The 22,650-nt window shown below is 47.6% G+C and overlaps 1 protein-coding gene across 1 annotated transcript in view; it reads left to right on the top strand.

Moving 5' to 3' along the window:
- The window catches only part of COL22A1 (collagen type XXII alpha 1 chain), a gene marked incomplete at both ends in the record, with an annotated part of 202,859 nt that extends 181,190 nt beyond the window's left edge, over positions 1–21,669 (top strand). The window contains 11 exons of the mRNA XM_082293334.1: positions 785–838; positions 1,851–1,904; positions 3,690–3,743; positions 6,182–6,253; positions 8,019–8,054; positions 8,876–8,920; positions 9,203–9,382; positions 18,062–18,128; positions 19,903–20,085; positions 20,446–20,523; positions 21,482–21,669. Of these exons, the coding sequence (XP_082149460.1) occupies positions 785–838; positions 1,851–1,904; positions 3,690–3,743; positions 6,182–6,253; positions 8,019–8,054; positions 8,876–8,920; positions 9,203–9,382; positions 18,062–18,128; positions 19,903–20,085; positions 20,446–20,523; positions 21,482–21,669 (1,011 nt within the window). The remainder of the gene's footprint in view (positions 1–784; positions 839–1,850; positions 1,905–3,689; positions 3,744–6,181; positions 6,254–8,018; positions 8,055–8,875; positions 8,921–9,202; positions 9,383–18,061; positions 18,129–19,902; positions 20,086–20,445; positions 20,524–21,481) is intronic.
- Positions 21,670–22,650: the final 981 nt, after the last annotated feature.

Here is a 22,650-nt window from a genome sequence, read left to right as displayed (position 1 = left end):
TGACAGCAGCTCTCTTCATTCCCTCTGCTGAGCTTCTAGTTCTGGGGAAGGTGAGGCAGCTGGTAGAACTGAATCCTCTGATGCTCCCTTTGAGACAGTCCTTTTTGAAGAAGCCTCAAGGATGCCTCCATACCACATCCTTCTGGTAAAAATGCTGGCTAAGTGAGGAACTCTACTGCACTTGTTGGACACGTACTAGCTCTCCTCCACAAATGCTGAAGAAGTGCAAATAAGTTCAAGTACAAAACTTACAGAAAAGTGAATAGAAATGTCCCTTTGACTTAGTTACCTGTGGATCATAAAACCCAAGCCTCAAGTCCTGCATGAAAAGTTGTTCTCCATTCTGTTTGGAGGTCCTTGGTGTAGAAGGGGGAATACAAAACTGAATGTTCTTCTACCTAATTCTGCCTTTTTTACAGGGCAATAAAATTCTCTGCTTGCAGAAGCTTATGTGAAAAATCCAGTGCTGGAGTTCTGATCTCTTCCTCATTATGACACCTTCTGCATCATGAATGTGTTGGTGGTTTTCAGTGCCTGAAAGTAGCAGTAGCAAATAATCTGCTGGAAAGCAGAGCACTGCCTTGTGCATCACTTACAGGAGATATTTCTGAGTTATTTTTATAAGCTTCATGTCATCTAAGATGAACAAGGCTCTTGCTGCCTTTAAAAAAGTTTTCACTGAGCTTAGTCACAAGTTGCAGAAACCCCATACCACTTATAGTGGTGATACTGGTCTGAATTTGACCTCGAGCTGATCTCTCTTCCCTTTTTTGCTGAATTGCAGGGGGAGCCAGGTGTGACAGGTCCTGCTGGTCGTGAGGGGCCACCAGGGAAGGATGTAAGTGCACCATTTTGAGCAGAAATTAATCTCCTTCTCTGTGACAAATGAAAATTTTAATTCACAGTGACCCTGACCTGAAACAGCTGCAGAAACTGCAATAAAGGGTGAATTACTGCAGGGAATGATTTGTGCAAAGATCATTAGGGAAAACAAAGAATTGGAGGGCCTTTGTCACTACTCAGCTGCTGACACTAAAATGTCAGATGTATCTTTGGGTAAGTAGAGAAAGCAGCATTGTGTGAAACCCAGGCTGTGCTTGGTAGCCATGGACCTGCCTTCTGGCACCCATCTCTGAGCAGTGCTTCGCTCTGCAGGTCCCACCAGGCCAGCCTCTGTCACGCTTCCTTTGCCACACCTGACTGAGTTTGTCGCTCCACTGAAGTCTGTGAAATACCTATGGAATAAGTTGCTGCTGCTGAGAGGAAGGAAAGATGGTACTAACAGTTCCTCTGGCATGATTACTGTCAAGTGCAGTCATATAACAAAGTCCTGGGAGGGCGCAGCTGATGTGGGATCCTGCAGCAGCTACTGAGCAATGCTCCGAGCAGCTGATGTGCCACTGCCATGGGATCTGGAGACGTGGCTTCTCAATTGCACCCCCTTGTGTCACTGGAAACTGGTGTGCTGTAAATGGTACCCTACAAAGCAAAATGTAAGGCAGACCTAAAGGAACCCCTTGGAGAAGATGGAAGCAGCTCTGAAGCCGCCCTGGAGAGAGAACAGACTTGTCAGTTCTTGAGAAATATCAGAGAATCTCTGTCCCTAAGAAATACAGCTTTAAGATAATCTGATAATAACCTGATAGAAATGGTTTCTGCCTGTAATCAGGCTGCATTTAGTGGTAGGTGTTTAAAATTCGAAGAGTTGGTCTTCCTCATAAATAACTGAAAGGGGGCAGTGAGACTCCTTTAATTCTGTTTCCTCTAATGTGTGAACAATGTAATTTAGCAGGAATATTTTAAAATGTTCACTTGCATCCATGTCACCAGAATGCTTCTCTTCCTTTCAGGGTGATCCTGGTCCCATAGGACCACAGGGCCCTCGAGGACTCCGAGGGCAGCCGGTGAGTTTTCTCTTCTGATAAGCCATTTCTAGAGGTACATTATAGTTCATAGGATGGTTTGGATTAGAAGGAACATTAAAGATAATGTAGTTCTAATCCCTTGCCATGGAAAGGGATGCCACCCACTAGACCAGGTTGTTCAGAGCCCCATCCAGCCCAGCCTTGAAAAATTCCAGGGATGGAGCATTGTTTGTGGTGGGAATGTTCTGCAGTCCCGAACTCTGGCTTGAAAGAAGAGAGTTTAGGAAGATTGAGATGATGTTTGATTAAAACACTTTGCCTTTCAGAAAGACAATTAGGAATGATATTGCTAGAAACTGATGAAGACTTATAATAGTGCAAGGAACTGATGGTTGCTGACTCAGTGGGAAGAACAGTTCAATGGATTCTGTCAGGATTGCAGAGCCAGAAATACTCATATTTCAGTCCTGCCTCTGGGATCCTGCTCACTTCTCACATGGTCTCAGTTTTCAAAGATAGACACTCACTGTGGGTGCCTGGGTTGAGTTACATGGGGGTCCAGTTGTGATACTATTCAGCTGTACAATTTTATTACAGCTTCAGTGGAGAAATAGAAATCTATTTGACATTTCAAAATGTCTCCTTTAGGATGTCTCAGAAATTACTTTCATTAATTTCATGGGGTTTAAAATTCTGTCTTAGAAATTAATCCTTATCAAATCTGAATCGAGATCTCTGTTGCTGAACCATGGCACACCTTTAGTGTGTTGCAGTGAGTGAGTTCCTTTCCTTCTCAGAAGACCTGGTAGTGAAAGAGAGTCTATGTCTTGATCTGGGAAAAATGCTGACTTAGCAATGCCAGGAGCTGGAGCAGCAGGTCCCTCCAAGCTGGGGGGTTGGGGTTTGGATTAGACTGTAAGAACATATGGATACCTCCTGTGTCTACCTCATAATTCATCTCATTATTCCTGTACTTCTGGCATCACTCACTATCATGTCATGCCCCTGCACAACATTAGCAGTGAGTGAAAATACTTGAAGAGATGGAAATTATCCTAACTCCAGGCCATATTCTTCTTTGGAGAAGAGATACTTGGGATTTTGTATGTTGGAGGGCCAAGTATCAGTTTCTCTCGTTCTTCCTCTTCTTTGTTTTTTATCTAAAAAGGAGTGTGAGGCATGATTTTTAATATTGACAGTACAAGGGCTGGTCTTTATGGTCAACTCCAATGCAGGGAAAAACACCTCTGCACGGTGAGTTGAGAGAAGAAGAGTGTAAAACTTCATCTCACCAAACTTTGTAGATGATCAGCTCAGCTGCTTTCCTAAGGAGCAGTGAGAAACAGGTCTTTTTAAAGGATGATTTGGTTCATTCTGAATTGTCTGGTGTCAGGTAAGTATCAAATACCTCAAAGCTTTAGAACAAGTGTTTCTCTCCATTCCCCAAGAAAGGGGAAGCCTGAGATGATTAAGAAGAGTCTTGTTTGAACACTGGTGACTTGGAGCAGCCAGAGGAGGTGGCTCCATCCATCCAGAAGGATGCTACATATGAGAAAGACAAGGGTGAAGGAAAGGAGGAGGAGAAGTGCTGGTTTGGTCCTCCTCAGGCCTGCGGATTTGGGTCCACATCTCAGTTTTTGTCCTGAGATCAGCCATGCAATCCGGGATGCAAAAGCTGTGAGGTCAGTTAGAAATAAGATACTTCACAGTCTGTCAGGAGAGGAGACTGAACAACACTAAAGAAATCCCTGCTGATGTAGGTGTAGCTGGATATTTCTAGTTTTAGCATGCATTACATCACTAATTTTTTTCCTTTTGACACAGGGCAAGAATGGATTGCCTGGATCTGCAGGAGAACCTGGCCCAGCAGGTATCCCAGTAAGTACCACAAAGGGAAATTTGTGCAGCCAGGAGAGGTCACTGATGAAGTGTAGGCAGAATGGATTATGTGTAGCTGATTACCATCCCTGAGGCTTCCGTGTCTGAAGATGGGTGATCTGAAAATCACTGTCTGGCCACAACTTTGAAGGGGGTTTGGCTACAGTCCTGGAATTGAGATGCTAGCTGGGTCATCACTTTTCCCAGTGAAAGTTAAGTGTTCACAGCAAATGGAAATGATTGATTGCCTAGCATGGAAAAAAGATTGACATGCCTCATCTTAACCAGTAGATTTAATTTTGCCAAGCAGGGAGCGTGCAGCCAGCAGAGAGTTGTCACAAGGAAGGAGAGGGCCTCAGGGAGCTGGCAGGCTGCCATTGAGGAATAGTGGCAGCAAAAAAATCCTCACAGGCACTTGGGGAAAGAGCAGACAGTGGGCAGTAAACCAAGATCAGAAAGCAGAATGAAACTCCCCTGAGGCCATCCTGTGGGGAAGAACAGCTTGGAAATGAAGAGCTGTAAGAAGGACAGTGAGGAACTGGTGGTTTGGTTGTTGTATCTGTTTTTTTTTTTACTCTGTTGTGATGCTGAAAATCGTCCAGAATTCAGCAAATCCATGCAAATATTCCTTTGTGCCCAGTAGCATCTATCGCAATGCAGGGCTCTTCCCTCTCTTTGCCCGTGGAGACAGTACAGCTTGCTGGACTGTTGGATTAGTAGGGAAACAAAGGCAGAGCAGGAGGAATGTGAAAAGCTGCAGCAGGACTTCTCTCTTTGTGACCCTTGCAATGCCATAAAGCCACTCCAGCCTCGCCACAGACTTGTGCCCTGATCAAGCATCTGCAGAGATGTCTCAGAGAAGCAAATACCACCTTTCTGTGTGGGGAGGTGGGACAGGGTGCTGCAGTCTGACAGCCCTTCGGCATCAAACAATAAGTGCCACATGCTTTTTTGTCCTTGACATAAGCTCTTCTTACCTTCCTGGGACCGCTGCCATTGCTTCTTGCCCCATGGATCCTTGCTCTTGCCTTTTCAAACTTCTTTTCTTCTTTTCGTTAAACCTACCCCTGTTCTCAATTCCTATCACTGCTTTTTTACCTTCTGGGTCTTTATCAGGTCACTGTGGCTTTGGGATGCCTTGTGAATGCCAAGTGGGGATTATTATTTTAATCATCACAGTGTTATCACAATACCTATACGATGTGACCCAGGGACTCACTGGGCAGCTTCCTGCACAAACAGCACCACAGCAGCTTTTGCTCCAGAGGATTTAGAGTCCAAAAATAACATAGGAGATTGAAAAAGGATAAAGTCAGATGGATGAGGAAGGGGAAACAATGAGACAGTGTTGGTCAGCAGAACAGACAGTCATCTCATCATTATCTTTCTCTGTCATTAAAATGAATCCTCTCCTTTTCATAAAGGTTATTATGGGAAGTATATCCTCATGCTGTACATAAATCCATTTATTTTGAAATGTACTAATTCACCGTGTAGTGTGACAAGCCAATATTTTATATTTCTATTTTGAAAAAAAGGAGATGTGAGGAAGGTTATCATGGTAATAAAGATGAATTTTTTTTTCCACCTTCAACATTGCTGACTTGTAATCACAAGGTAAAACCTATCAGGAACTTTCTCCTTTTGCATTTGCTGTTTGACAGTGCCCATCACAATTCGCAGTGCTCATGCTTAAGCTCACACACAGCAACACAGTCCAGCCCCTGAAGTCTCCAGGGCAATTTGCACACCCCAAATCCATGTGCTTTGTTCTTGTCAGGCTCATTGGTGCTCACTTTGCACAAGTTTTACTCTAAGAAGAAAAAGGGCTATGTTCTGAACTGAAAATGTAGGGGACAAATTTGTGAAAGCAAAGGTTAAAATAAGAGTTAAAACCAGAAATGTGCATGACATGGTTCTGTGTCATGAACTGTTATTTAAACTGCCCTGATCTGTAAGGAAAAAGGGACAGTTTGACTGAATATCACAAGAGATAAGTGAAAGACAGACATTTTATAAATTGAGCCTGGAAATAAAGGCAGAGGAGAAGCCCTGTAAGTGTCTGTTGGTTGTATTCTCAGATGTGAGCAGTATGACCACCTGTGCTGTTTCCCTGTCATCACCCATTCCAGCATTTCTGCTCTCAACACCCCCTCATAAGCCATGTGGTACCACAACAACCACGGAACACGACTCCTGCCTCTGCCGTAATTGTCCCTTCCTTTTTGTCTTCTCCCAGGGACCCTGTGTAGCTTGTTAATAACACAACCATGGTGCCTGCAGCCTGCTTTTCTAAAATACTTTGTTCTTCCTTGTCAGTTTCGAGAGTCCTGCTGCTAAAGTGAAATTTCCCAGTTCCAGTATATCTGTAAATGAATGCCCTGGGAAAGAGGTGTTGGGGAAAGGGCTGCTAGTGTCTGTCTCATTTCTTTCCTAAGGGTCCCAAAGGAAATAAAGGAGAAACAGGCAGCCCAGGACTCCCTGGCTTTATAGGACCCCGAGGACCACCTGTAAGTATGTCTGGGGATGGATTAGATCCTCTCTTTACCTGCTTTTAAGTGTTAGACTGATGAAGATGGGACACGGTCATCTTCATTTAGGTAAAAAAAAACTGAAGCAGGAAAAATCCAGAAGCCATATAATTTTACTTCCAAAGGAAACTGGACTGCAAAAATACATTTTTCATATCGATAAACAACCGTAATCTCATGTATGGAGCTGATATCTGTCAGTCAGCCCTGATAATGTGTGCATTAATCAGACTGCTTCAACAGTCTTCTTAATACAGGTATGGGGTATCTAAGTTCTCAGACTGTACCTCTGCATGAACCTTAGATGGACTAAATAAGGAAATTGTGAGTGCTGATAATAATACAGGTATTTCTGTTATTTACTATTCTGAGGGAAATTCCTTTGTTGCCAGCAACAGAGATACATTGCAATTAAAGCATTCCTATATCTCCTGAAGTGATCTAAAATAATAAATAATAAACCTATACACATGACAATATCACAGCCTCAGAATCCAATATCTTTAGACCTTTCAAGGTGAGTAAAAGATGTTAAATTCCACTGGAAGGATGGAAAAGATAAATGCTAGGTAATTTTTTTTTATTTCTAGATCTGTTGTGACAAAAAAATGAGATATTTTGTGTGGCTCTAGCAGATCTGAATCTTTCACAGGGTGGGTCTTTTTTCCTTCTGTATTTTTAAATATTTTTTTAATAATTGAAAGGGATCTTTGGGATGAAAAGAGGAGAAAGAAATATTTCTCTGGACAATTAATTTTAAGCAGCAAACATGGTGGCCATTTAAAACTGAAGTGGCCCTAAGGAAAACTCGAGTAAGTTTAATGCAGCCTAATTTGGATCACACATCTCTGATTAGTTTCATTCCTCATGGATATGTGTATGGATGCTAACACAGCTGAAGATGTTATGTTTCCAGGGGGAAATATCACCTGCATGCATGTTATAGGTATGATCATGTGTGTTGATTGCAAACAGACTTAGAAAGATGAATTTTTCCATTTATAATATGGGAAAGTGGCCAGAATTTCAGCAATAACTAGCTTAATGTTCATTTTGCTTTATCTGCAGTTCAGGACTGCAGTGACTTTTTTTTTCATTGAAATACTAAAATGGAAACTGCATTGTCTAATTATCACATTAAAAATGCAGAGAAAATAATTTAAATAAATATGTATAAATAAGTCTTACGAGGGTGCTTATTCAAACTGAGATTATTTAAGATAGTTATGAAAGAACAGGTGAGCACTCAGGCTTAAAATTCCTTTATCACTGCCTCTGTATGTGTTTTTCCAGCTGGTGTAATACAAGATGGTACTTCTACCTACAAAATTTATTTAATTTACATCTTCAGACTCTTATGGGTATAATGCTGGTGCTTCTTAAGTTTAACAACACCATATAAAGTGTATGAAGCTTTGGGAAGTGTTGGTAAGAAAAAGGAACAAAATTTATTGAAAGCAGGAACACACTTTCAGTGAAACATCTGCCCTCAGCTGGTTTGTTAGAAATTACTTCCTGTTATTTATGCTTACATGGGATGCAAATTCACTAAAAATTGCTTTCCGAATAGTAGGATGTGTCTCTCCAGGAACAACCAATAGCAGTAGGATAAGGACAAGTCATGCAAACCTGCTACTTTGTAGAAGAAAACTTGTTAACAGAAAGCAAGACTTGCAGTTATTAGGTGAAGTCTTTCTTCCAACTCCTCCAGTGCAATGCTCAATTCACCTTCTGTATGTCTTAGGGAGAACCTGGAGAAAAAGGTCCTTCTGGAAAAGAGGTAAGTTAAATTCCCATTTGTTTCTATACAGGGCTGGTGTCACAGGGAAAAAAATCATCAAGGGTGTTACTAGGGCTGCAACAAATTGTTGGGTTTTTTTTCATAGAATGGTTTGGCTTGGAAGGGATCTTAAATATCACCTATTTCCACCCACCCTGCCCGGGGCAGAAACACCTTCCACTCGACCAAGTTGCTCAGAAACCCCATTCAACCTGACTTTGAACCATTCACAACTTTTCTGGGTAACCTGTTCCAGTGCCTCACCACCCTCCTAGTGAAAAATTTCTACCAAATATTCTACCCTCTCAGATTGTGAAGCCGTTTCCTCTTGTCCTATCACTACAGTCCCTGAAAAAAGGTTTGTCCCCATCTTTCTTACAAGCCCCCTTTTAGTACTGGAAGGGGCTCAGAACCTTCTGTCCTTCAGGCTGAACGACCCCAGCTCTCTCAGCCTGAATCCACAGCAGAGGTGCTCCAGCCCTCTGAGCATCTTCGTGACCTTATCTGAACTTGCTCCAACACATTCATGTCCTTGCTTATATTCTGGCACCAGAACTGGACACAGCACTTCAGGTGGGGTCTCACTAAAGGGGAGTGGAGGGGGAGAATCACTTCCCTCAACCTGCTTGTCATGCTTTTTTTTTTTTTTTTTCCCTTCAATTGTTGATAATTGAGAGCAAAAGGGAAAGCTCTCAGGAAACTGTCAGACTGTCATGAAAATAAATTTCCCTCAGGTCACAGGAGTCATTACAAAGCCGTTTGGTTCATTATTTACTGTCATTATGGATGGTTTTTTTATGTTTACCTTTATTTTGTTGCAGGGTGCACCAGGGAAACAGGGTGCAATTGGCTCCAAAGGAGAGAGGGTAAGATAAAGAATTTAACTAGTTACTTCATTACATTAAAATAAAGAGAGCTATTTTGAGTAAGTGGCTGGGGGTAGGGGTCATTCAAAAGTGAAGCCAGTGCTTCCCAGTCTCCCAGGTCTCTCTTTAATCATTCTCTGTCAGTAATAATTTGTGGATCATTTGTAGTGCACCAGATATTGTACTCAGTAACTTTGCCAGCTCAGCTGTGAGTGTTTCTCTCTTTAGAAATCAGAAGTTTGCCTCTTATTTTGTGGTAGTAATGTCATTCTTTTCACTTAGGGCGAGCCTGGTTTCAAAGGTGAAAAAGGCCCTCAAGGAGAAAAGGGACCTCCAGGTGACCCCGGGATACCTGGTCATAAGGGTCATCCAGGACTGATGGGTCCCCATGGACCTCCAGGAGACACTGGGCAAGTTGGACCTCCTGGTCCTCCGGGACAGCCAGGATTTCCAGGACCAAGGGTAAGATTGCCAGAGAAAGGCTTTGTACAGTAATTTTCCTGCCACAGGGGTCAGAGAAGTGCCTCAGAGTACATTGAGGCTGACAGAAACTGGAGCAGGAGCGTGTTATAATGGGGAGGCAGCACTTTTAGCTCTTGATACCCATAAAGGAGAGCTATAGCACATCTCAGGGAATCATGGAATCATAGAATGGTTTGGATTAGAAGAAACCTTAAAGACCATTTAGTTCCAACCCCCTGCCATGGGCAGGGGCACCTTCCACTAGACCATGTTGCTCCAAGCTCCATCCAACCTGGCCTTGGACACTTCCATGGATGGAAGTTGGGGAAGGCTTGTGGGGTTGTTGACTTGCTCTTTCAGGGGAGCTGAGTAATCCAGACCCATGGCCAGTTGCTGACACCTTTTACCCTTAAATGCCTAAATCAGGTCCTGTGGTGGTGGCCATGGCATTAGAGTCCAAAAAGAAATTTTTCTATAAGGGCAGTAATGTGTAGCACTTCATAGAGAGGACTAACACCTTCCTTTGCTGCTGGTTGTTGTGAGAGACAAAATGCTGAGCCATGGAAAGGTCACCACTCTATTCCTGGAAATCCAGGAGTCAGCTCATCAGAATTCATGAAATACTATTTCTGTTTAATATTCTCCCTCTTTTTTTTTCCCCCCTGTTGGGAAACAATTTCACTACTGAGAATGCCTGAGGGTGTTGTATGTAGCAGAATGAGAAAAACTACCAATAGCAGTGAAGCCACTGCACCCATCCTGAGAATGAATTTGAGATATCTCAGAGGAGAATAAACAGAGAATAATCTCTGACGTAAAAGCTGGCTAAATTTTAGACAAAGCATTTCTTTGTGTGTGAAATCAAGTGATGAATATGGAAACTTAATTTAAACAATAGGGTTAAAACTTGAAAAGATAATTTGTAAGCCTTTAAAGTATGCTCCACAATTATGTTTATTTACTGGGATATACACTAACAGCCATCAAAAACAGTTAGTACTTAATGACAAAATTGTTTCTTTTGTCACCAGTGACACATCTTTTTCTCATGCAAAATTTGTGTCAGGAAGGAGGCAGCAAATAGACCAACTCTGTATCAGCAATGTTATTGATTAAAACTGAAATGTCACTTAGCTATTTAATAAAATCTCCTTTTCTTAATGAAGAGAAACTTCTGATTCAGAAGAGCTCACTAGGTTTTTGTAAATATAGAGGACACAAACTGCATCTTGTATGTTAAAACAGTGTGAGGGAAAAGCAACACTTTTGCAAGCAGCTCGTTCACAAAAGAAGGCAGTCTTCAGGTTGACCAGAAGTATTTTCAAAACTGACAGAAATGCAAAGAATAATTTTAGCCAAAAAAATGAAAAGTGTATTTCAGGTGGAGCATCTCACTTTCTGATTTACAGAGAAAAACATTTGCTCTTGATGCTTGAAAATGTTTTTTTGTTTAAATGTAGCTACATTTTTTCATTTGAGTTTTTGCAAAGGCAAGAGCCTGGCTACCCTAAAGCCTTTTTTTTTTTTTTTATCATTTACTTGGAAAGACGCAATTGAAAAAATTCTTCCGCCCATCAAAAATGGTTTCATAATATTTTTAGTTGCATCATCTAGAGTTGTTGTTCACATTACTTTGAGTTTTTACAGCTATTACCACTGTACAACAGCAACAGCACAAAAGACTAAGAGAAAAGATGAAAGATACTGTGCCTTGGGGGCTGGGTAGGGGGCCAAGGCAAGGCAGCCACATACCCTGTCTCCCTTCAACAGTCTGAAGTCAGGCAAAACCTTGTACTGGTTTGGAAGAATAGGTATCATATGCATAAACTGGCTAAACTGGCTTCTGTTTCCTGAGATAAGGCCTGGTGGCAGGGGATGCATCCAATATGAGTGTTTTAGCAAGTACAGACACCCAGCATTAGTACCCTGGGGGCACATGTAAATCTCTATGTGAGGAAACATGCAATGATGAAAAAGGACATGCGATCTCCACTGTGATCTGGTAGGGCAGCGATGTGTCCTGATGTGATTTCTATTACTTGTCCTATGAATTCATAGGAAGGAGATTTTCTCAAGGATGGAGATGGAAACAGTGCTGCAACTAGTGCCCTCAGCCCAGGCTGCCTGCTTAAACCACCGAACCCATAGTTTACTAGAAGCTGGAAATTGAGGTGCCTTTGATTCCGTCTCCCACAGCACAGTCCCGGAAAAGCCGTCAGCCCAGGGCTTGGGCAGGTGCACTCTTTGCTGGCTTAAGAACTGTCGGGATGGCCAGGCCCGGGGAGTTGGGGCATGGTGCCGCATCCAGTTGGCATCCGGTCAGTAGCAGTGTCCCCTGGGCCCAGTCCTTTTCAGTTTCTTTCCTGCTGATGTAGCCAAGGGCATGGAGCGTACCCTCAGTAGTAAATTTGTGATGACACAAAGGTGGGTGCGGGTGTCGGTGCCCTGCAGGGTAGGAAGGCTCTGCAGGGGGATGTGGACAGGCTGGCTGGATGGTGTGAGGCCAGCGGGATGAGGTTCATGAAGAGCAAGGCCGGGGTCCTGCCCTCGTGTCCCAACAAGGCCCTGCAGAGCTCCAGGCTGGGGGCAGAGTGGCTGGAAAGCTGCCCAGCAGGAAAGGCCCTGGAGGTGCTGGCCAACGGCGGCCGAACGTGAGCCTGCGTGTGCCCAGCTGGGCAAGGAGGCCGGTGGCCTCCTGGCATTCTGTGTCAGCAATAGTGTGGCCAGCAGGACCGGGCCAGTGATTGTCCCTCTGTGCTGGGCACTGGGGAGGCCACAGCTCAAGTGCTGTGTGCAGATGTGTGCCCCTGTTCAGATGCAATTAATGAAGACCTCTGTGCCTGAATTACGGTGCCAAGGGGACAATCCACCAAAGTCAACAGCAGGGATTTTATTTTACAATAAATGTGGGGTGGAGAGATAGAAAGGCATAGGAAAGAGGAGGGTGGGAAGCAAAGACGGGGAAGAGGGTGGTTGGGTGGGGAGGGGAAGATCGGGAGTTGGAGGGTGTGGGGGAAGAGCAGGGCTGGGGTGAGGTGGGGAAGAGATCAAAAAGAAGTGTCCGAGATGCTTGGCTCCAGCAGCATCCCGTCGGTCCTTTGTCACCCCGCGCTTCTCTGCGCTGGGGGTGCCGGTGGTTCTCGTGGAGGTGAGGACGCTTGAGCTTTCATCCGGGGTTAGCACCTTTCTGCAGTCTGTGCCGAGGGAAACCAGGGAAGCGTTTTCCGATTTGCCAGGTGAAAGGAGGATGGGCTTTCCTTTGCCTGCAATGCAGAGGCCCAAGGAGCATTTCTCAGCTCCTAATGCAGCCTGGGGGCAGGGGGGGATGCACCCCCCCAATGCAGCCCGGGCCTAAAGTCAGCTTCTGTGGGGTTGGCCAGGGCAGATCAGCAATCCTTCCTCAGGCAGCTCTCCTGACCAGGCTGCCTGGCAGTCGGCATGGGGGCGAGGGGCTGGGGCCGGCAGCAGGACCTACCTTTGGCAACTGATTGCCTTGGGCACCATCCATCCATCCATTCACCCGTGCATGCATCGGTGCCTCCAGTGTTTGTCTCCCTCTCCAGTGCTGTTGCCTCCGGTAGCTGCCGTTGCTCCTGGGAGCGGGGCGTCCTCAGCGTGAGCCGGCATCTTTGGGGATCGTCCTGGTGCTGGCAGTGGGGCTCACTCCTCCAGCCGCCTACTGAGGCAGCTGAAAGAGAAGAGCTGGCGCAGAGCCCGCCGGGCCGTCTTGACGATGGAGCGCCATCGCCGTGGGGCCGGGGGCCGCGGGACAGTGGCCATGCCAGCGGGGGGAGAAGGGCCACTGCGTGCCAGGGGCTGGACAGGCAGCGGGCAAGCCCCTGCCGGTGCCCCAGTCCGGCAGGGCTTTTCCTGGGGAGGGGCGGCCTGGGCCTGGCCAGCCTCCATGCGTGTTTCGTTGGCCTCGTCCACGGGTTCAGCAGGCAAGGCACAAACCGCAAACATCTTTGTGTCTTGGTGCAGGGCCGTGGGGAGAGGCTCGCTGTGCCCCTCGTCACAGGGATGGCTTTCTTTGTCCAGGAAGGAGAGGATGTCTCCAAACAGGTCTCCATGTGTTTGGTCATCATCCTCTTCCTCCAGCTGCTGTGTCTGGATCTGCAGAAGGTCCTTTAACACGTCCTCAGTCCCCATGCAGAGCAGCTTGCCATGTTCAGCTTGCTGTGGTGGCTTACGAATTGCCCTCTCCTCACAGGAGCCTCCAGATGAAGGAGAAGTTGGGAAGCCTGATGTCTCCTCAGGCTGTGATGTGGGGGGAGGCTGGCTTTTCCTCTCATCCCACGGATAACTGTCCAGGGCAGAAGCCACTGGCTCTTCTTTTTCGTCTCGCGGCTGGAGAGACAAGGCGCTCTCTGGCTCGCTGTCCCTCTCTCCTGCCGCTTCTCTGTCAGGGAGCTGTTCTTCCTCCCACTTTTCCAGTAGCTCCTTGACGAGAGCATCACAAGACAGCAATTCATCGGAGACAGGGCACAGGTCGGCCAACAGCTGGTCAAGAGACACAAGCTCTGAGGAGCTTTCTGTCTCTCCTGTGGCGTCTTTGGTCACGCTGCAGGTGCCGTGCGGCACCGAGGGACCTGCAGCTGGCTCCAGGGTGGGACTCCCTGGATCCCTGATGACGCAGCTGGACGTCATGGGGCCTTCTTTGTCTTCCAGGGAGGAGAAGATGGCTCTAAACTTCTCTTCATACACTTTGTCTTCCAGCTCCTCCAGCTGCTCTGTCTTTTTACGGAGAAGCTGCATCAAAGCGTCCTCATCCTCTGGGCACAGCTGCTTGTGACGCGCACTTCGCTCGGCCGGCCGACGCGTTCCCTGCGCCCCTTGGCGGGCACTCAGCCACTTGGAAGTGCTTGAGGTGGAGCTGACGGACCTGTTCTCACGCAGATACGGGGCGAGCTCTCTAAACAGGTCACTGCAGGTGTTGCCACCGTGCCCCTCCTGCACCTTGATGAGCTCCTCTGTCTCAGAGTGGCCCAGGTGCTTCCAAGCTGGCTGGGTCCCAGTGCGGACCTGCACTTTGTGTGTGGTTTGCACCGATGGCAGGCGAAGGCCCTGCCTTGCTGCTGACCCGCGCCAGAGTCCTTCAGCAGCAGGGCTGCTGTCCGGGGAAGGTGTTTCCCAGGCCCTGTCAGCAGCCATAGTGCCCCATGGAGCAGGTGGCACAAGCTGTCGGTGGCCGCTGGCCATGGGGCCCCCGGACCGTGCTCTGCCTCTGGGAGAAGACCCCGAGGCTGCTGCTGCTGTTGGCAGAGGGGGCATCTTGACCTTTGCCGAGGCTGCTCTTGGCAGTTTAGGGCTGAGCCGTGTCACTGTCAATGGAGGGCCGTGGAGAGGTGGCAAGTCTGACACGGACAATGTTCGTGGCCGTGGGACTGTGCCGCTGCGGGGCAGCGAGTGCCCGCCCTCCAGGCTGTCCTGTGTGTCAAGTCCTGGGGATCTCCCTGAGGTGACTGGTCTGGGGAACAGTCTGTCCATGTGAAGGGGTGTGACGGTCTTCCAGGTGACCTGTGGTGCCTCCTGTGGCTGCCTCTGGGTCACCTGTGGGAAGCAGGAGGAGGCACAGGATGGAGGTGGCTGTGCGGAAACAGTGTCCCCCATGTGCCGGCCAGCCGGGGCCCTGGCCCCGAGGCGGGTGCTGGCCACGGCAGCCAGGCTGGGCTGGGTTCCCCGCTGCGCTCGCTGCCTCTGGGGCATTGCTGTGCTTAGCCCAGGCCAGCGCTGGCCCCTCCGCAGAGCAAGGCCTGGTGCCAGGCCTGGCTGTCTCTGCCCCAGGGCTTTCCCCAGGTGCAAGTGCAGCCTCTCCCTCCATCCCTTTCCCTCACCTGTTGCCACTTGTACAGCAGCGGCTGCCCCTCACAGGGGTGCCTGTGAGCATTCGCCTGCTGCTGATTTGACATCTTGAGGGTGCTTTGCCAAACGCTGGCCACAAGCCCCCAGGGGAGCTGCTGCCTCCTGAGAAGTTGCTGCCTCCAGAGAAGCTGCTGCCTCCTCAGAGAGCTGCTCTCCTGGGAGTGACCGCTGCAGGGATTTGGAGCGCCCAGGGACATGACACGGACCCACGTCACAATGGCCTCTGGGCACGATGCCACCGCGGGTCACAAAGGCCTGGTGGGCACGGCCGCCCCTTGTCCCAGAGGCCTGGCGGTTTCCATGGAGCCGCCCCTGGTTACAAAGGTCTTTGTTAGGCCTTTGCCCCTCAACTTTGCCTACACTTGTTCTTCTCCCAGTGACCTGCACCTGTCTCTTGTCCCACCTTGTATGTTCCTCCTCTAAACATCCCCAAAGAAGCCCTGTACCATGCCAAAGTGCTTTTCCCACCCAGCCCACCATGTGCCTAAGCTATTGACCCCAACCTCAGGTAGAAAGATCATCAGGAGGGCAAAAAATCTGTTTGAATTTAATCTGGCCACCCCTGTAAAAGACAATTAGAAGTCTTTGTTTAAAAAGATTAGGAATGCAGCAGCGCCAAGGCAAATGGCCCTTCTTTAATCAATGCGGGGGTGAGGGGAATATGGTCACAATGGACGAGGAAAAGGCTGAGCTATGGAATTCTTTCTTTTCCTCCATCTCCTCCAACAGTCAGATGGGTTATCTGGAGGACAAGCAGTCCGCTGAGCTGGCACACAGGGACGGGGAACAGGCCAGACTCCTGCAATCCCGGAGGGAGTTGTTAGTGACCTACGGAGCCACTTAAACAGTGACAAGTCACTGGGCCTGGCCTGGAGTCTCCCAAGGGTGCTGAGGGAGCCACGGAAGAGCTCGCTAAGCCACTCTCCCGTCCTTTATTATCATCATTCCCGGCCAGTCGGGGAGGCCCCGGATGACTGCAGGTGTCCCACTGTGACGCCCAAGAAGGGCCGGAGGGAGGATGAGGGGAACTGCAGGCCTGTCAGCCTGACCTCGGGGCCCGGCAGGGTTCTGGAGCAGATCGTCGTCAGTGGGATCGCACGGCCCTTAGAGGGGAACTGAGGGATCAGGCCCAGCCAGCGTGGGTTTAGGAAAGGCAGGTCCTGCCTGAGCAACCTGACGTCCTTTGAGAAGCGCGTGACCCGCCTCAGAGCTGAGGGAAAAGCTGTGGATGGAGTCTCCCTGGACTTGAGCATAGCCTTTGAGTCCGTCTCCCACAGCGCAGTCCCGGAAAAACCCGTCAGCCCAGGGCTTGGGCAGGTGCACTCTTTGCTGGCTTAAGAACTGTCGGGATGGCCAGGCCCGGGGAGTTGGGGCATGGTGCCGCATCCAGTTGGCATCCGGTCCGTAGCGCTGTCCCCTGGGCCCAGTCCTTTTCAGTTTCTTTCCTGCTGATGTAGCCAAGGGCATGGAGCGTACCCTCAGTAGTAAATTTGTGATGACACAAAGGTGGGTGCGGGTGTCGGTGCCCTGCAGGGTAGGAAGGCTCTGCAGGGGGATGTGGACAGGCTGGCTGGATGGTGTGAGGCCAGCGGGATGAGGATCATGAAGAGCAAGGCCGGGGTCCTGCCCTCGTGTCCCAACAAGGCCCTGCAGAGCTCCAGGCTGGGGGCAGAGTGGCTGGAAAGCTGCCCAGCAGGAAAGGCCCTGGAGGTGCTGGCCAAAGGCAGTGAAATGTGAGCTGGCATGTGCCCAGCTGGGCAAGGAGGCCAGTGGCCTCCTGGCCTTCTGTGTCAGCAATAGTGTGGCCAGCAGGACCAGGCTGGTGATTGTCCCTCTGTGCTGTTCACTGGGGGGGCCACACGTCATATCCTGTGTCCAGTTCTGGGCCCCCCAGTTCAGGAAGGACATGAGGTTCTGGAGCAGTTTTAGAGAAGGGAACAGAGATGGTGAAAGGTCTGGAGCACAACTCCTGTGAAGACTGAGCGTGCTGGCTTTGTTCAGCTCAGAGGAGGGGAGGCTCAGGGGGGATTTTATTACTCTCTGTAACTGCCTAAGAGGAGGATCTATCTATGTGGGGATCAGTCTCCTCTCCCAGACAACTAATGGTAGGAGAAGAGGACATAGTCTCAATCTGTGCCAGGGAGGTTTAGTTGGACATTAGGAAGAATTTCTTCACAGAAAGGGCAGTTAAATATTGGAATGGGCTGCCCAGGGAAGTGGTGGAGTCACTGTCTCTGGAGATGTTTAAGGAAAGACTGGACGTGTCATTCAGTGCCATAGTTTACTTGACATGGTGGTGTTCAGTCAAAGGCTAGATTTTATGATCTCAGAGGTCTTTTCCAGCGTAATTGATTCTGTGATTGTTTTGAATCCCTTTACATTCCTCTTTTAGGCAGACCCTGCAGCCCTGTGTGTGCTGTGGGTGATGACATGGCACCTGCTGAGCCCCTTGTGGATGGCTTAGTTTTCGCATCATAGAACCACAGAGTGTTTTGGGTTGAAGGGACATTAAATTTCATCTAGTTCCAAGCACTGCCCCCCACCCCCCCACCATAGGCATTGATGCCACCCACCATATCAGGTTGCTCCAAAGCCCACCCAACTTGCCTTGAACACTTCCCAGGCTGGGGTATCTGCAGTTTCTCAGGGCAAACCATTCCAGTGCCTCGCCACCCTCACAGTAAAGAATTTCTTCCCAACATCTGAATCTTTCCTCTTTCAGTTTAAAACTGTTCCCACTATCTGGGAAGTTCCTATCACTGTCTGATCCCTTGGCTGTGATTATCTTGTCTCATCCCTGTGATTCTGACTCTTTAGGGAGAACCCCCATCTCTAGAGACTTTGAGGAGACTCATCCAAGAGGAGTTATCCAAGCAGCTTGATGGTAAGTAATCAGTACCAGGAAGCCAGAAGATGGATCTGAGAGTATGAAAGATGCTTTCCATAGCTATGCTGGCATCTGAACTTCTGCTTAAGGAAGGTAGCATTGCAGCAAGCTTGCTTGGAAGATGTGTAGAAGGAAATGTGCTTTACAATTCCCCAAGCTTCAATGTTCCCAGCAATAGCACAGAAAGTAACCAGAGTAGATTGTAAACTTGCTTTTGAGGTCCCAGCTGGAGAAGAAATATTCCTGATTTTTGTCTGTGACTTGTGATACTCACCTATATAAGAACAGGGGCTGGAGGCAATGTGGGCTGCTGTTTCTCTCAAAGTATGTGAGTTACAGACCACTACTGATGCCATTGACAGTGAGATGCAAAGCTGTAGTCCTTCTCACACAGCTCTTGAAGCAGCTGACACACAGGTACTAACATTTTGCTCCATGCTAAAGATCACAGGTAAATGGAGTGATTATTTCACAGATTTTATTTACACACTCTCAGTCTTCAATATCCACACCAGTCTAAAATAATTTAAAATTTAGGATTAATGAAGAGAAGATAGAAAGAGAAGATCCTCTGTTCTGGAGGATGTTTGTGATGCTGAGTGTGTTTTATAAGCTCCCAAGGTTGTTTTTGTGGTGTAACCCCAGCCAGCAGCCAAGGCCCATGCAGCCACTCACTCACTCCCTTACCAGCGGGACTGGGGAGAGAATCAGAAGGGTAAAAGCTGGAAAACTCATGGGTGGAGATAAAGACAGTTTAATAGGGAAAGCAAAAACTGCCCAGAAAAAAAGCAAAGCAAGGAATTAATTCCCTGCTTCCCATGGGCAGGCAGGTGGTCAGCCATCTCCAGGAGAGCAGGGCTCCATCACATGTAAAGGTGACTTGGGAAGTCAAACACCATCACTGCAAATGTCCCCCCTTCTTTCTTGTTCCCCCACTTTATATACTGAGCATGATGTCACCTGGTCTGGAATATCCCTTTGGTCAGTTTGGGTCACCTACCCTGGCTGTGTCTCTTCCCAACCTCCTCTGCACCCCCAACTTCCTTGCCAATGTGGCAGTACAAAAAGCAGAAAAGGCCTTGGCTCTGTGTAGGCCCTGCTCAGCAATAACAAAAACATCTTTGTATTATCAACAGAAATCCAAAACACAGCCCTATACCAGCCATTGTGAAGAAAATAACTCCACCCCAGCCAAAACCAGCATGGTAGTTCAGGGTCTTAGCACTGAAATGCAGTGTGTGCCTGCCAGGAATTGCAGAATATGCTGTTACAGGGAGCTTAGTTACAGCTTCTGACTTCACAGCCAGAGATGGGTGCATTAGGCTTTAACTCCATGTGTGACATAGCCTGGAACAAGAAAAGCTTTCTCCCTACAGACCAGCCATGTAGTATCTCTGTGTAACAAAAGCAGTAGAAAAAGGCTCTCCTTCTCAGAGCAGCAGTGGTCCCAGTTTAACAGGTATCCACCACCTGCACAACTAAAGGAAGGGACATTTCAGATTCTTGGAGGACAAGGAGCAGAGGATGAGAGAAAAGTTTGTGATAAAGTATTAAATTTATGAGAAATTTAAAGCTACCAAGAAATGAGATTTAAATAATTTAGAGGGGATTAGGGAGTCACAATCATGGATTATGGTGGGACAACAAATGGGTGTCCCTGGAAAAGTAATCTGTGACAATACTTGGACTTTACTGATCCCCTGGTTCTGGCTCTTCATCTCTTGGAGAATAGTCCTTCTAGTCTAACCAACCCATTTCCCTCTCTTCACAGCAAAGTTGCCCTATATCCTGGCTCACATACAGCCTGCACAGGTAAAAGCATCCCATGGCAGACCAGGACCTCCTGGTCCCCCTGGGAAGGAAGGACTTCCAGGAAGAACTGGCCCTCCGGGAGAGCCTGGCCGACCTGGACAGACTGGGTCTGAGGGGCCACCTGGACCAGCTGGTCCCAAAGGTGAGTGAAACTTGGTTGTTGGGGCAGTCCAGTAAAAGGATATGTCCATTCCACTTTGGCATCCACCTTTCCTTTTAGTAGCATATAAATAGTCCTCAAAATGCAGGTGTTGAAAGCAACCTCAGTCTGTTGAATCAGAGGTTTGAATCTGACCAGCAATTGCTGGTATGCTCCACCTCTGGCCAGAACTGGAGTGGGGCAAGTCTTCATTCCCACGTAATGTCCCCTTTCAGAGGACTGGCCACAATTAGGAACTATTTTTACCAAATATATTTGCTTCAGTGTGGATGAAAGACCTATAGTAGTGTTTAGTTCTGTAGACCACGCTCATCAGGTCATATTTTTTCTTTTCCTCTACAGGAGAAAGAGGAGCAAAGGGTGAGAAGGGAGACACTGGTATTGGCCAGAGAGGGGAAATGGGTCCTCCAGGAATTCCAGGTGTGTTAATCAGAACACCCCACAAAACACACCACTTAGAACCACTACCAGGACACAGGTGTCTGCTGTATTAGAGAGACAATCAGGATGACATAAGTACAATGTACACAGTTTCTGTAGGATGTGACCCAAAGGGAAGGACTGTATCACTGACATCATATCTCACCACCTTTATTTCCTCAGCCTGATGGGTATAATGAACCATCTCAGTTACAGCTAAGTTAGCTGTCCTTTGGGACAAATACAAAGTGAAGCTTTAATTATTAGAGGCACTATGAAGTAAGTGTTTTCTCTGTCCTTGGCAGAGTCTTCTTGTGACCAAGCTGAACCCAGAGTTTCAGGCAGCTTCAGATGTTATAAAAGGTCATATTGAACACCTGTGTCTTGGGGATACAGCTGCTTTGCGGGTACTGACAAAGCAGCAGCAAATATAGTTTGTCTGCAGTCTGAAATTAGGAACCATTGATCAGTTTTGCCTTCATTGCTTTTTTGGGAAAGGAGCTATGGGAAGCCCTCATAACCCCATGTTTTGCATTTGGCAGACTGGCCTTGCATTGCCTTCAAATACCTGTGCACACTATGCTCTGCAACAATGAGTTGTCTCCCCAAGCTGGCTCTTGCCTCCAGCTTTCCCATCCTCACCTCCTCTCTGTGAGGACTGTATGTCATTAGTTGTCTCATGCAGCTTCACAACTTCAGTGTGGAGATAGAGAAAGAGCAGCCATAGCAGAGCCAAGCATCCTGAGGTTGCCATAGGGAATAGAAATCTTTATTTCCGAGGAGACGCTCTGGTTATATCCTCGAGATACATCCTGGCCAAATCCAAATCTGTAGAAGCTGCTGTCTGCATCCCAGTTTGGCAGCAAAGCCATTTCCTGTGACATTACTCTGCTGAGTACTGCACCCTGGGGGTGTCACTCTGGTGTCACTCACCAAGGGCATTTTGTTTCTATTTCAGGCCTCCCAGGGGAGCCTGGTTATGCCAAAGATGGGATGCCAGGACCTCCTGGCCCTCAAGGTGAAGCCGGTGTGCCGGGTCTGGCAGGTCCCCAGGGACCCCCAGGAGCCAGTGGACAGTGTGACCCCTCTCAGTGCGCTTACTATGCAAGCCTGGCTGCCCGGCCCTCCAACGTCAAAGGGCCGTAGCGTGCGGGAAGCACCCCCAGACTTGTTTTGAAAACTTGAATTCCTCACACCTGCCAAGAGCTCTGCAATGTTTTCAGCTGTGTTTCTTTTGCGGGAGGCCTTCTAAAGCCAACGAATGCTGCCGGTCGGTCAGATTATTTTTATGACTTATTATTATTATTATCTTTGATGTGATATGTGAACTTTTTTGTTTTGTTTTGTTTTCTCTTACATCAGGGCATATTAAAATGTTAAAAATAAGTGGGTTTTTTTCCTCTTTTGAAGAGCATATAATAGTAATGCACTGTGTGACTGTTTATGCAAAACCATTCCAGTGCCAAATTTTTCATCTGTTATCTGATTAATTCTTTCCAAAGCTTTATCCCTCACCCTTTCAATTGAAATCAAATCCTGCAGCCTGGGGCATTAACTGTGACATACAGGCACAGTATTGTTGGTGCTATTTGCCATCCACATGGAGGGGGAAGATAAAGCTATGCCAAAGCTGGAAAAGGGGTCTTCAGTATATCCAACTCCCAGTGGACAGACAATATTGAACAGCTAGTGTGTGCTTTCCAGAAGATCCCTGTTAAATTTAATAAATGAATCAATATTCTATAGGAGCTACTTTTTTATGGAGTCATGTGGGATCTCCTGAAGAGACGACACAGATGATCTAAACCTCCTTGCTACTCTCTGTACTCAGAGAGTTTGGTTCTAAGAAATGGAACTTATTTCCCTCTGTCAGGGAAATGCCTCTGCCAAAATCTTCAAGGTTATCCTCTGTCATGTCAAGGATGCCAAATCCCCTGTGCACTGTCAGCACATGCACAGCTCCCCTACCATTGCTTCACCCAAATATCAGCCAGAGCAGCATAGAAAGTCCCCTGGTATTAAAAACTCAGGAAGCCAACTGTGACCCAATTCACTGTTTTGGCTGATCCACTATGACAATAATTTGGCAAGTTGTTTTACTTAGAAGGCTGGTGCATAGTGCAGGCT

This window comes from Coloeus monedula (assembly GCF_965178545.1).
Source record: "Coloeus monedula genome assembly, chromosome: 1".
Taxonomy (NCBI): domain Eukaryota; kingdom Metazoa; phylum Chordata; class Aves; order Passeriformes; family Corvidae; genus Coloeus; species Coloeus monedula.
This window is presented reverse-complemented; position numbering and strand designations above follow the sequence as displayed.